Genomic DNA, 12,438 nt, shown 5'->3' with positions numbered 1-12,438 from the left:
GAGTCCTGAGGTCTTTTTTATTATTTGTAGAATATTGCTATTCCAGGGCTAGATAAAGACCTCACCAGTGTCAACAACTCAATATAATGGCTGTCAAAACCATACTATTTCTAATGTGAAGTCAAAGGCTTTCATGTCCGGCATCCATAGTTTTTTGTGGTGTTTTTGGGCTATGTGGCCATGTTCTAGAAGAGTTTATTCCTGACATTTTGCCAGCATCTGTGGCTGGCATCTTCAGAGAATGTTGGCATAGAAGAGACCTGGAGATATATATACTGTATGACCCTGGGTAGGGAGGAAATTCTGTACACAGATTAACATGGAATTTCCTCCCTACCCAGGGTCACACAGTGTATATATCTCCAGGACTCTTCTATGCCAACAGTCTCTGAAGATGCCAGCCATAGATGCTGGCGAAATGACAGGAATAAACTCTTCTAGTACATGACCACATAACCTGAAAAACCCATTAAACAACATACTGTTTCTGCTGGACTAATTCCCATAATCATTAGATACTAGATAAGAACAGAAAAATTAATTGTGCAAACACCCTTGAGTCTCAGTAAAATGTGTCTAATTTAGTGATATTTTAAAACACTGATAAAGATAAGAGAGAAAGTTGACACAGATGTTTCAAAACTACAAGCATACAAAGTGACTGGTAAGACTTAATCAAATTACAGTACTTTATGAGAATTAAATATATATATTGAAAAATAAATACAGTCCTCCTTCCATTTTCCCAGATTTCGAGTCTGTGGTCTTGGTCCTTTGCAGATCAGTAAGTGAAGAGGGTTAAAATGGTGCATGTGTCCATGGCCATTCAAGTCAATGGGCCGTGAATATGTGTGAATTTCTATTTTCAGGGGGGGGGGGTCTGGAATGGATCCCCTGTGAAAATGGAGGGACGACTGTATATAGAAACCATAATACCAAAATCATATTGCTGGATTGAAAGTCAGATGGAAATATAGGCAAAGATTCTGCATTGTCCTACATAACTACAAGGGTGCTAGATTCCCCCAAACCCTATCTTTTCAGCCAGGCAGACCCCTAACCAAAGAGTTTCTGAGGTATTGAAGATTGGGGTTCTTCAAACATAATGTCTGCAATGCTCTCCTGGTCATTGTGTGTGTTGAGAACAAACAGCTGGCGAGACCCCTTGCAGTCCTCCTGCAATGACTGTATCTCCATCCTATGGAATTCTGGGATGTGTACTTTTATAAGGCCTTTTAGCCTTCTCTGCTTGAGTGCTGGTGCCTCAGAAAACTACAAATCCAAGGATTCTGCAGGATGGCAACATGTCAGTTAAAGTGATGTCAAATTGCATCATTTCTACAATGTATTTGTGGAAATACAGTTAGTGACAATGGTATGTCTGATAAATCTTTTTCATTTCGATTTGTAGTCCCAAGCCCATTCCATATGAGCACAGTCCAAAGTAGCTTAATTATATGTTGTTGGGCATTTAGTTTTGACCGCTGTAGAATTATTTTATTTATTTATTTATTTATTTCTGGCCTCTCCTCAAGGCAGAATACACCATATTAAAATACAAAACACAGTTTTAAAGAAACATCCACATTAACTGAACAATTAAAATAAAAGTTGATGTCATAGCTTTCCCCAATGCTTGTGGGACCTACCCCAGTAACATGGACAAAATTTAAATACCCTACAGTTCCCTTAAAGCCTATATACATTGATTTGTTTTATTTCATATTTCAACAAATGTTTCTGAATTCTTGGACTTTGGATTTTTCCACCTTTTACATCTGAAAAGTTTGGTTCTGTAAAAGCATAGTGACCCTGCTGTGTCAAACATGGATCTCACTTGCTAGTTAGTAACAAGAACAGAGAAAAGTAAGAATTATCAATTGTTATTGAGGCCCCATACAGACAGGCCAAAATAAAACTGCTTCAGGTCACTTTGGAGGTATGCTGTTTAAAGGATGCATGCATCCTAAGAGTCCGGAAGCCACTGGAGTGGAGTGTGGCTTTGGCGTGGCTTCCGGGCTGTTAAGCATCATTTAAACAGCATACCTCCAAAGTGACCTGAAGCAGCTTTATTTTGGCCTGTCTGTATGGGGCCTCAATAGCAATTGATAATTCTGTCAGTGAATTTCATAAGGATATTCGTGCTTTGATTCTGTCTGTGTGTGTACTGTTAGGGTTGTTTTTAATGTTTCATAATCATACAATTATATTTTTTCAAAATCATATTCATGTCTGCTTGCTGTACTGTCTCTTTTATTTTGGTCATTTGAACATTTTTCCAGAGCTAATGGGAATGTTATGGCTTTAAAGAAACATAGGCCTATTACAGACAGGCCAAAATAAAGCTGCTTCGAGTCACTTTGGAGGTATGGTATTTCAATGATGCATGAGTCCTAAGAGTCTGGAAGCTGCACCAAAACTGCACTCCAGTCCTTAGGACTGGAGCGTGGCTTTGGTGCAGCTTTTGGACTCTTAGGACGCATGCATCATTGAAATACCATACCTCCAAAGTGACTCGAAGCAGCTTTATTTTGGCCTGTCTGTAACAGGCCATAGGTGGGAAGGAGGAGTTATTAGGGCATTATAGCAAAGTTGTAGTATTGGAAACACTTTTACCTTACATGCACATCTTGTATCACCTGCATTTCTAATTGCTGTCATCATACATCAGACATTTGGCAAAGTTTTGTCCAGAAGGATGGGGAAATTGTACAGTTCTAGCTAAAGTTCACATCTTAAATGTGACTGATTTGTCTAAAATAATTCTTCAGGAAACAATAACCCACTCATGCTCTACAAGGCATATTTACTTTCTCAAACAAATCTTACAGCCAGATTTTAACAGGATATTGTATACAGTTTGTCTTATGTGCTTTGTACATCACAACATCCCTACCTATCTTCTCTTGCTTCATGGTTTCAGACTTACAGTATGCCTCTGTATCAGAGACAGCAACTTCTTTTTACTTCTCCTGGTTTTTTTCTGTTATGAATTAGCTCCTCTCACAATTCCTTGAGTTTATCCCCTGCCATTGGGCAGAGTGAGGTGACTGCCTCTGGCAGCAGAGTATCAGGAATGGCAAACTCACTATTTCCCCCTCTCTCACTCCAAGTCCTGGGAGAACCCCTTCTGCTTTGGACAGTTGCTGCTACTCTCGCCACCCCTCCGGAGCCACCACTTCCCAAATGCTCAGCTCTGAGTTTCCTTGAAGCTAAGCATTTTATGCAGGGTCACCTGGAAAATCACCTGTACCATGGCACTTGACTCTAAGGATGCAACAGAAGTAGGCATTTGAGAAATAGCCAGCACGCAGCAATTCCAGCAGCTGGCATAGGTCTGTGAAAATTCCTTGTTGCTGCGTGCCTTCAAGTAGTTTCTGAGTTGCAGAAACCCTAAGGCAACCCTATCATGGGTTTTTCTTGGCAAGGTTTGTTCAGAGGAGGTTTGCCATTGCCTTCCCCTGAGGCTGAGAGCATGTGACTTGCCCAAATTCATCCAATGTATTTCATTACCAAGTAGGGAATTGAACCCTGGTCTCTGGAGTTGTAGTCCAACACTCAAGCCAGTGTGCCATGCCGGCTCCTGGAAAACGCCTAGCCACTGGCAAAGAGAGGGAAGAGTGTTGTCATCACCACCTCCTCTGATGAGTGGGGAAGTGCTGCTGCAAAGTGTGGGGCAGTACTTTACTCCCTCCTTAAATAAACTTAAGATACTCCTTGTGCCTAATGGAAATTTCAGGTTGGAAGTGCTGTACTGGAAAGGCCTGTGGCCTAGTAGCATGCTTAGTTAAAAAGGGTGGTAAAGATTTAAATAGGAAAGAGCCACTCAAGGTATTGGATTAGAGTTCTCACACAGTTACTCTGTAGAGCCCCTTTATGGTCCGTGGTCAGTTTAGATTAATTAGAAAAGACACATAATAAAACTTTAAGTAGACTGTTTTCAGTTCCATCCTCTAGTAAGGATTTGTGCTGAATCACGGTATCAGTAATGGCTGAAGACAGTGGGCAAGCCATACTCTCTCAGCCTCAGATAGCAAATAGCAATAGCAACCGCCCTCTGAAGAAACATGCCAAGAAAACCCCTTGATAGGTTCACCTTAGAGTTGCCACAAATTGGAACGACTTGAACAACAGCAAATGGCTAAACTTCTTGAAGTAATATTTTTCTTTTGAACAATGTATTCAAATGTGCATCTAAATTGAATTCTACTGTGACTGAGGAAATGGGCCCAGTTTCTTGGAAGCACTCAAATGTGAAGCAACATTGGCATATTTTATTTTTGAATTGCCTTTAGACTTGTATTTTCTTTTAGTATTAATTGTTGGTGGACAGTGGCTGGCCATTACAACTGGGTTGCTTATACAGTTGTCCCTCTTTCCATTTGCAGTCTTGAATTTCCGCAGACTGGAAGCCAGGAGGGACAAAATGGCGTATGTGAATGGTGCTCTCTGATATTATTTTCAGTGGGGGCTTGAATATTTGTGGTTTTCCAATTTGTGGTGTGTGTGTGTGTGTCTGGAACGGATCCCCCACGAATCGGGAGGGACAACTGTATAGAAAAGATGTACATGAGTGGGTTGGCTTGATACTGTAAATGTATGTTAATGTATGAGCACAGTGCTGAAAATGCACTTCCTTGCTGAATTCTCTATTAGTCTAAGTCAATGTTTTGCGGAGTTGTTTTTAAAACGGCTTGAATTTGTAATCCTCACTGCAAATATTGATGCTTGTGGTTTCAGGAATCAAGCTCTACAGTACCAACCTATTTTTAGGGAGCCTTTTACATGGCAGGTTGTTCCTCACCTGGATCATATTGTGTCTGCTTTAAAATAACTTCCAGACATTTGTGTACTTCAGGCATGTATGGCTGAGTGCACAGAATAAGCCCAAGGTTGTAAAGGTCACTTGTTCTGATATGAAGCTAATGAGAGAGGCAAATATCTGTAGTAGTCCAAAGGGATGGCCTAGTGCAGGTTGCTAAGCAACAGACCACAAGAATTTGTTCAGTCACGAGGCACTGGAGCCTATTTAGTTTGTTTATGTCAAGTAGTCTGCCACCCAGATCGACAAAGGAAAGGGGGTTAAGCAGAGTATATGTTGATTGTAATTCCCCTTTGTCCAGGTTACAGGAAATTGCGCTGGGCCTGCTGTTTTGTCCCCTGCTCTCTTACTAGAATGAAACCTGGTTGTATGCCAGTTACTACCTTTCCCAGTTAGTTTGTGTTTGGTTTCGGTCAGACTGACTAACTGACTGACATGGAATTTGTGGAATTCTGCTTTGCGTGTGTAGAATGCAAAACAATAGGCCTTTCATTAAAATACAAAGGGCATCATGTTCATGGCACTATATTTACAACATTCTCCTGGTACTAATTATTGCCATTGCAGACACGGAGTTTCAATATAATTTTCCTCAGTATTTCATTTGGGTTTCTAGGCAATTGATATTCATAAGGGGTCATGTCTTTCTTTTCTCTATCTGTTTTTTTTAACATAGTAAAATATTACACATCTCCCCACCCACCCCCACAAGGGTTAGAGGTCAGTAGACCTTTATTTGAACACATTCCGCAGCCCTGCATAGTTTAACTGGTTACCTGTTAATGGTGGCTTGCAATTTGTACAGCTTGAAGAAAGCTTATCACAACTCATTATCTGCAGATCAGACTTTGACCTGTGCCTGTCTTAAGTGCTTGGATACATTTGCTGCTCATGCAGAGATAGTGCAAGCTGGATATTAGTTAACTTTCAGTGTGTGGGGGTGTGAACAGTGTTCTAGTTTGGCCTTCTCTCTGACAGAGTATGCAAGGAAGTTTTTTTCACCTTCAGTCTTGTAACTATTTCACCATATTGCCCATCTTGTTTTTTTTCCCCCCTTTTTAATGGGCTTGCTTTTAATTACTTTTAATTTCACTGATAGATTAATAATATTTTAATTTTTGCATGATGTGCTCTTTGGGCTCTATCAGTTCTAACTGTTGCAAGCAACCATGAGTCCCAGGGCTGGCAGGAAAAGTAGTATATAAATAAATGTAATAGTAATTGTTGTAGTAATAATACCTAGTATATAGTTTGGGTATCCCTTATCTGAAATGCTTAGGACAAGAAGTGTTTGACATTTTGGATTTTTTTTTATTTTGGAGTACCTGTATTTGCATATGTGTACATAAAAGTATCTTGGAGATGGCACCCAAGTCTAAATAAAAAATCATTTATGTTTCATATGCACCTTATACACATAACCTGAAGGTAATTTTATACAGTATTTTTTTTAAAAAAATTGTGTACACAAAGTTGTGTACACTTGAACCATCAGAAAGCAAAGGTGATACTATCTCAGCTACCCATGAAAAATGTTTTGGGCTTTGGAGTATTTCGGATTTTGGAATTCCGGATAGGGGAGGCTCAACCTGTAGCAGTAGTAGTGTATTCCTTACAATCTGGAATGATGTAGTGCAGCTCCCCAATGCCTCTTTGTATCAACATTGAAGGAGAAAAGAACAGGGAGTATGTGAGCCTGAAGTTTGCTGATGTTTGTTCATGCCATGCTTATCTGGAGCTTGGGAGCACTCCTTTTTTGGACAATATCTCCTGGATTCTACCAGCCAGAAGAGACAATTTTCATGAGCTTTATAACTGTAAATCATTGTTTACCATTACCTAAGCTGTTTCTTTCTCCATGAAAATGAAATAAAGGTGCAGATGATGTGCTTGCTGAATTGCACCTTGAGTCTCTCAATCTCAAGTTAAATCAAAGCTATGTTTTATTTGTTTGTTTTACTAATATTATAATATACATTTATAAAAAGGAAGACACATAAGTCAACCTGTAAAACAACAGTAACATCTAGCTTGAAAGTAGCTATAAATAGATTTTATCTATGTATTCAAAAATATCAGGCTAATACTAATGACCATTCAAACAATTTTTCTTCCCTTCGTAGTTTTGTTACTTGAGAAGATAGAGAATGATGATATCGATAACAAAACTTTGAAGATTACAGACTTTGGCTTGGCTAGAGAATGGCACAGAACAACTAAAATGAGTGCAGCAGGAACTTATGCATGGATGGCTCCCGAGGTTATCAAATCATCTATGTTTTCTAAAGGAAGTGATATCTGGAGGTAAATATTTTTCAGTGTTTTGACTTGTTCTCTTCAGGTAAATCAAATTTGAGGAAATCTTAGGTTGAATTAACATGTGATTAATAGACATGATTAACATGTGATTAACAGACATGATTAATAGACAAATAAATACTGTTTTCAGTTGGTGGAAGGGGATTTTTCAATGGTTAGATGCTTTATTTTGTTTAGTTTATTTTGTTATGTTGGTATGGTTTTTTCAGATATTATGATTTTATTGTTGGGTCAGTGTTTTTCAGTTAAGTGGGAGTTTCTTCTCCTGGCACTGTTTGCTGTGTGGAATTGATAGCAGTGGCTCTCAGCCTTTCAGACAACTGGATACACTTAGAGATAGTAAGGTGCATTTTGTCCACTCTCCTGCCTTTCTTGCCAGTGGTAGGAAGGCTATGGAAAGTGAGGAAGATGTTTTAGTGTTCTCAGTCTAATAGTCATTCCTGCTGCCAGGACAGCTTCATGTCAGTTAGAGGCATCCAAGATTTATGATAATCAGATTCTCATGTTTTAATCATAAAGTTCAGAATGTCTTAAGAAACTTGAGAATGACTGACAGGGATATGTAGACTCCAGTGATAAAAGAAAATTAAAATTCTGTGCCAAGAGGACTTCCTTCCGCTGCCTATACGCATAATGAAAACTAAGCAATTTTGCTTAATTTCTTGCGTTTTACATAGTTTAGTCTGCATTGCATTTACAGTTTACATTCTTTGCTCTGACTCTGCTAATCATATTGGGCTGGTTTGGGTGTAATGCGAAACCACAGTTATGAGAATGAATCTTTGTGTGTCTCAGGGTTGCCAGTTCTTCACTTCTGTGAAGTGCAGACCAAAACGTTTTGTTTCATTTACGGATTAACTACAATCCTCTATGTTTTGAAATTCCAAATAGATTATGAGCAGTAAAAAGTAAACAGTATAACATAGAACTATATGAAGTGATTTGTCCAAAGGCAGGAATGGGAATTTTGCAGCCCTCTGGGTATTTTTTGACTGCAGCTCCCAACATTCTTTGCTATTGTCTTGGCTGCCTATAGCTGATGAGAGGTATCTGGTGGGCTCATGTTCCACTTTAGAGTAGTGGTCCCCAAACTTTTTTTTGGCTAGTGTCCCCTTTACCCTTGTGTGATAACCTCCCAACGCCTATCCTGGATGATGAGGACACAAGCTGCCCCTCACTGAAGCTGTCACTCTATGCAGCAGCCTACCAGCCAGTGATGTCTACTTCAGCTTCACCCAGCTTGCCACCAGCTCCTCCTCTGCCCACCAGCCAAGTCCTGGCAAAGCTCACAAAGCTTAAGCAGGGCTCCAAAATAGAAAGTTCCTTCTCCCCTACCACCATGTGTTCAAACCCATCAATTAGTGTGTCCCCAAATGGCGTTACTCCAAGCCACAGAAACAATGCCCTGTGCCCAAGCGTTTTTTAAACGTCACCACCACTAGCAAAAGACAAAACTAAGGGAGTGAGCTTGTGGGAGTGGGTTCAGAACGGGAGATGTCACCACATGAAGTGATCAGCAAGAGTGCACGGTCGTTTTAAGGGACTCTGAAAAGAGACGTTTCATGCAACACTCGCCCCACCTTGGTCCTAAAGGCCACTGGTTCCCCTTGTCTTTCTTCTGCACTAATACTTTGACAGAGGGTCCCCTTAAGGTCCCCTTTTCACTCACCACCCCCTGTATCTTTCCACTGCTGTCACGGAGAGAGTACCACCCACTTTGGGAATAGTGGTTTAGATGATGCACTGAAATTCAGTTAATCTCAATCAAAAGCTTCTCATCGCTTTACAGCCACCACAAAGGAAGAAAAGGGAGGAGTGATTCAAGCCAAAGCTCAAACAGACACATTTTTGCAATGCTAAACTATGGGCTTCTGAGACTTTACTAAGCATTTTCCACATGTTTTCAAGCATTACTTTATAGCTATAGGAGCTGTAAACAGAAGTTAACTGAGAAATGTAACTTGATTTTATTTACTTAAAATAAAATAAGCCTCATCAATTATAGTATCAGTTATCAACTTCATTGTACTTCTGATGAGCAGCTCTGATGATCCTTTGTAAAATGCAATAATTCCCTTTAAGGAGCCAAATATTTGTTCTTTTACTTTGGAATTCCATTCTGCAATCTTTTAAAAAATGTTTGTTGTTAAATTAAGGATTTAACAATACTAGGCACAAGTACTAGGCAGTAATACACCTTGATAGAACATTCCTTCATATTCTGTGTGTAGATTACTGCTGACACAATTTCAGTATATTTGTTTTCCCTGAAATTGCAGCTCTGTTAATATCTGTTATTGATAGGTTGTTTGAGAGTAACATTCTTTTGAAGCTTACTAGAACACTAGCTTATCTTTGACTTCTTCAGGATTTCTTTACTTTGCTTATTATCTTGCATGCTTTTCTTATGTTACAAAAGTATACAGAGATGGGACTTCTAGCACTGGTTTTTGTTTTGAAAGGCCACTAATGAAAAAAATGGCTGTGTATTTGCCTGCATTATTCTCAAGGCCTGTTTTCTAGATAAATTCTGTGAGTGCCATCCTGTGAAAAGATCGCTCCACACTCACCCACGCATATGCTACACATCACAATATTTTTCTCACCCTCCACACCATTCAGTAGCACATCCATCAAGGGTGGGGAATCTTTTTCAGCCCAAGGGATGAATTGAATTCCAAACAAATTCAGGAGGACAGCATTCCAAAGGTGGGTGTGATCATGGACAAAAGGATGGGAATAAAACACCAGCACATTTTTGCTTGAAGCTTTTATAGCCAGAGGCATTTCAACATTTTAGAATGGGTATAGAACTCAGACAAATGCTCAGGAACCACCAAAGAATTGTATCATGGAACATCAGTGGGCCAGTTCAGTCTCTGGTCAGAGGTAGGGTTGCCAAACCTCAGGGCATCACCCAAACTCCCCTCTGGGTGACAGGCAGGGGTTCAAATTGTCCAGTTTTCATGTTGGCAGCACTAGGCAGGAGATGACTACATGCAAACCTCTGGTCAGTCAAGTGTTGCAAAGACTGAATTTCCAAACAGGAAAATACCTTCTATCTTTTTGTGTGTGAATGGGAAATTGGAGCTTGCTACTTAATGCATAATTGACATCACCAGGTCCTGACCCCATGACATCACTAGGGCAGCATCCCTAGGTTTGGACCCAGAAATCTCAGGGTCTGCAACAATCTTGATCTGGCAATCCTAGTCACATGCTCCCTGCTCCTGACACAGAAATGGAGGCCTGCATGCATTTCACATATCCATATTTACTCATCTTAGTTTCTTAGTGAAGAAAAGAAGGGGAATGATGGATACATATAGAATCAGACCTCCTTATAAGTGGGCCTGCATTCCGCAGCTTTGAGCTTACGCGGAAGGCAAGCTGCCTCAGAAATAATGGGGTGTGTACTCGCGCCACACGTCCTGTGTGCTGCTGCAAGCACACACCCCATGATTTTCTATGGGGCTTGAGCATATGCTCTTTTTCCCATATGCAAGGCGTGGGTGGGTGAGGTCTGGAACGGATCCCTTGCATATGGGGAGGGTGGACTGTACCTGCTAATTCTTGTAATGACTTAATGTGATGCTTGGGTACCTGGGTCCATGTGTGTAGGCTTAGGAGGGGTGCTGGATTAGATAATGCATTCAGTGTTGTCTTTGTACATAATGCTTCAGACCATTAGCATTTCCTAATTATGCTGGTCTGGGATAAACAGCTTGTTCTTTGTTTTGCCCTGTTACCTCCATATCAGTCCATAGTGATCTGGACTGATTTGCTTGGATTCACAGTTGATGGGAACCTTCTCTGTGACAACTAACCAGACGTATTTTTGGAGTATGAATTCTGTGCAAGTTACATGTTATCTTACATCATAAGAACAGTACATAGCCTGTGGAAAAAAATTAATAAAATGTTATTTTTGAGGCTCAGGAATCATTTAGTAGAATGAGACTACTATAATAAACTGTAAAATAAATAAATAAATAAGTAAATAAGTAAATAAATAATAAAAAACTGTATGGATTGCAATGAACTTCCCATTGAGTTACTTCATTTTATGTTACTCAGGTTAAAAAGCAAGGTGGGAATTGTGGAAGAATAGGAATTATTCAGCATCTTATTTTGAGTAGCCTTCTCTGCACGCTCATGCATGCAGGCTTCTGGAAAAAACATGCTAAAACCACTTATTCTTCATGAGCCTTCTTTGTGTATGTGGATTTCTTCCAAATAACATACCTGTGGTCATCATGACACATTTCATTTTGCTATAAGCATGTGTAGTGCTAATCATCACAATCAGTGCTAGAAGGATAGACAGTGTTGTGATGTAATAGTCTTTGTCATAGTATTTTTGAATGTTTTGTTTTCTCTACCAGAGTATTTTCTAGACAGGGCTGCTGCCCTTTTATGCTCATCAGTAAGCCATGTGTCAACATTAAACACATTTAACTTTTTTGAAAAATTTATTTATAGTTATGGCGTATTGCTGTGGGAACTACTTACAGGAGAAGTTCCTTATCGTGGCATTGATGGTCTTGCTGTGGCTTACGGCGTTGCTGTCAATAAGCTTACTTTGCCCATTCCATCCACCTGTCCTGAACCATTTGCTAAACTAATGAAAGGTACTTGTGCTGCTTATTAAAACAGCTGCTATAAGATTACTTGCATGTTGTCTGTAATATGTGTAAGTTTTTAGTTTCAGCATTTCATTTGTTACTGTGTTAACTTCTATTCAGGTACAGAAAAAGATGATTCCTCATTTCATTGCAGTTCTGTAATAAAATGATTTTAATACAATCAACACAGGAACATATAGGCTGCTCTTAAAGCATTGTTCATACTTGGAAGTGCTTGCTTGCTTATTTATTCAGTACTCCATATTCTGCCTTTTCTCCAGCAGAAGCTCAAAACCGACACCTAGTCTTACAAGCTGTGAGGTAGCTTAGGTTTTGGAGGTGATGATTTTCCTAAAGTCACTCTGTTTTGGTAATTGCAAGGATGAGTGGGGTTCCACTATCTAATCCTAGTATTTTAATCCAGTTGCCACATTTGTACCTTTATAGCAAATACCTGATCTTCAAAAACCAGTCCATAAAAGTGACAATCAGATAAGGAAAAATATGAGTATTTTCACCATCAGAGTTAATCAATTGATCAAAAGTGACTTAAAAAGCAGCCTTGCTAATTATTAGTGTAGCTGGCTTAGCTGGTTATACTACAGGATTAAACTGAGGGAAAAGATTGAATCTTTTTTTAAAAAAAAAGTTCTCCAGTGTTGTCCTTTATCA

The 12,438-nt window shown here is 39.5% G+C and overlaps 1 protein-coding gene across 4 annotated transcripts in view; it reads left to right on the top strand.

The window, feature by feature from the left end:
- MAP3K21 (mitogen-activated protein kinase kinase kinase 21) overlaps positions 1 to 12,438 on the top strand; it is a 61,896-nt gene that overhangs the window by 28,030 nt on the left and 21,428 nt on the right. For 3 of the 4 annotated variants that reach the window (XM_089529905.1, XM_089529904.1, XM_089529903.1), the window contains exons 2-3: positions 6,946 to 7,126; positions 11,624 to 11,772. In XM_089529905.1, the coding sequence (XP_089386031.1) occupies positions 6,946 to 7,126; positions 11,624 to 11,772 (330 nt within the window). Of the gene's footprint in view, positions 1 to 5,060; positions 5,092 to 6,945; positions 7,127 to 11,623; positions 11,773 to 12,438 lie in introns of those variants that run through there. The other variant, XM_089529906.1, reaches the window with a different exon arrangement.

Source organism: Sceloporus occidentalis, unplaced genomic scaffold (assembly GCF_023333645.1).
Source record: "Sceloporus occidentalis isolate IW3139 unplaced genomic scaffold, rSceOcc1.0.p SCAF_6, whole genome shotgun sequence".
In the NCBI taxonomy this organism is placed as follows: domain Eukaryota; kingdom Metazoa; phylum Chordata; class Lepidosauria; order Squamata; family Phrynosomatidae; genus Sceloporus; species Sceloporus occidentalis.
The sequence above is the reverse complement of the archived record's forward strand: the minus strand, read 5'-3'. Positions and strand labels throughout refer to the sequence as shown.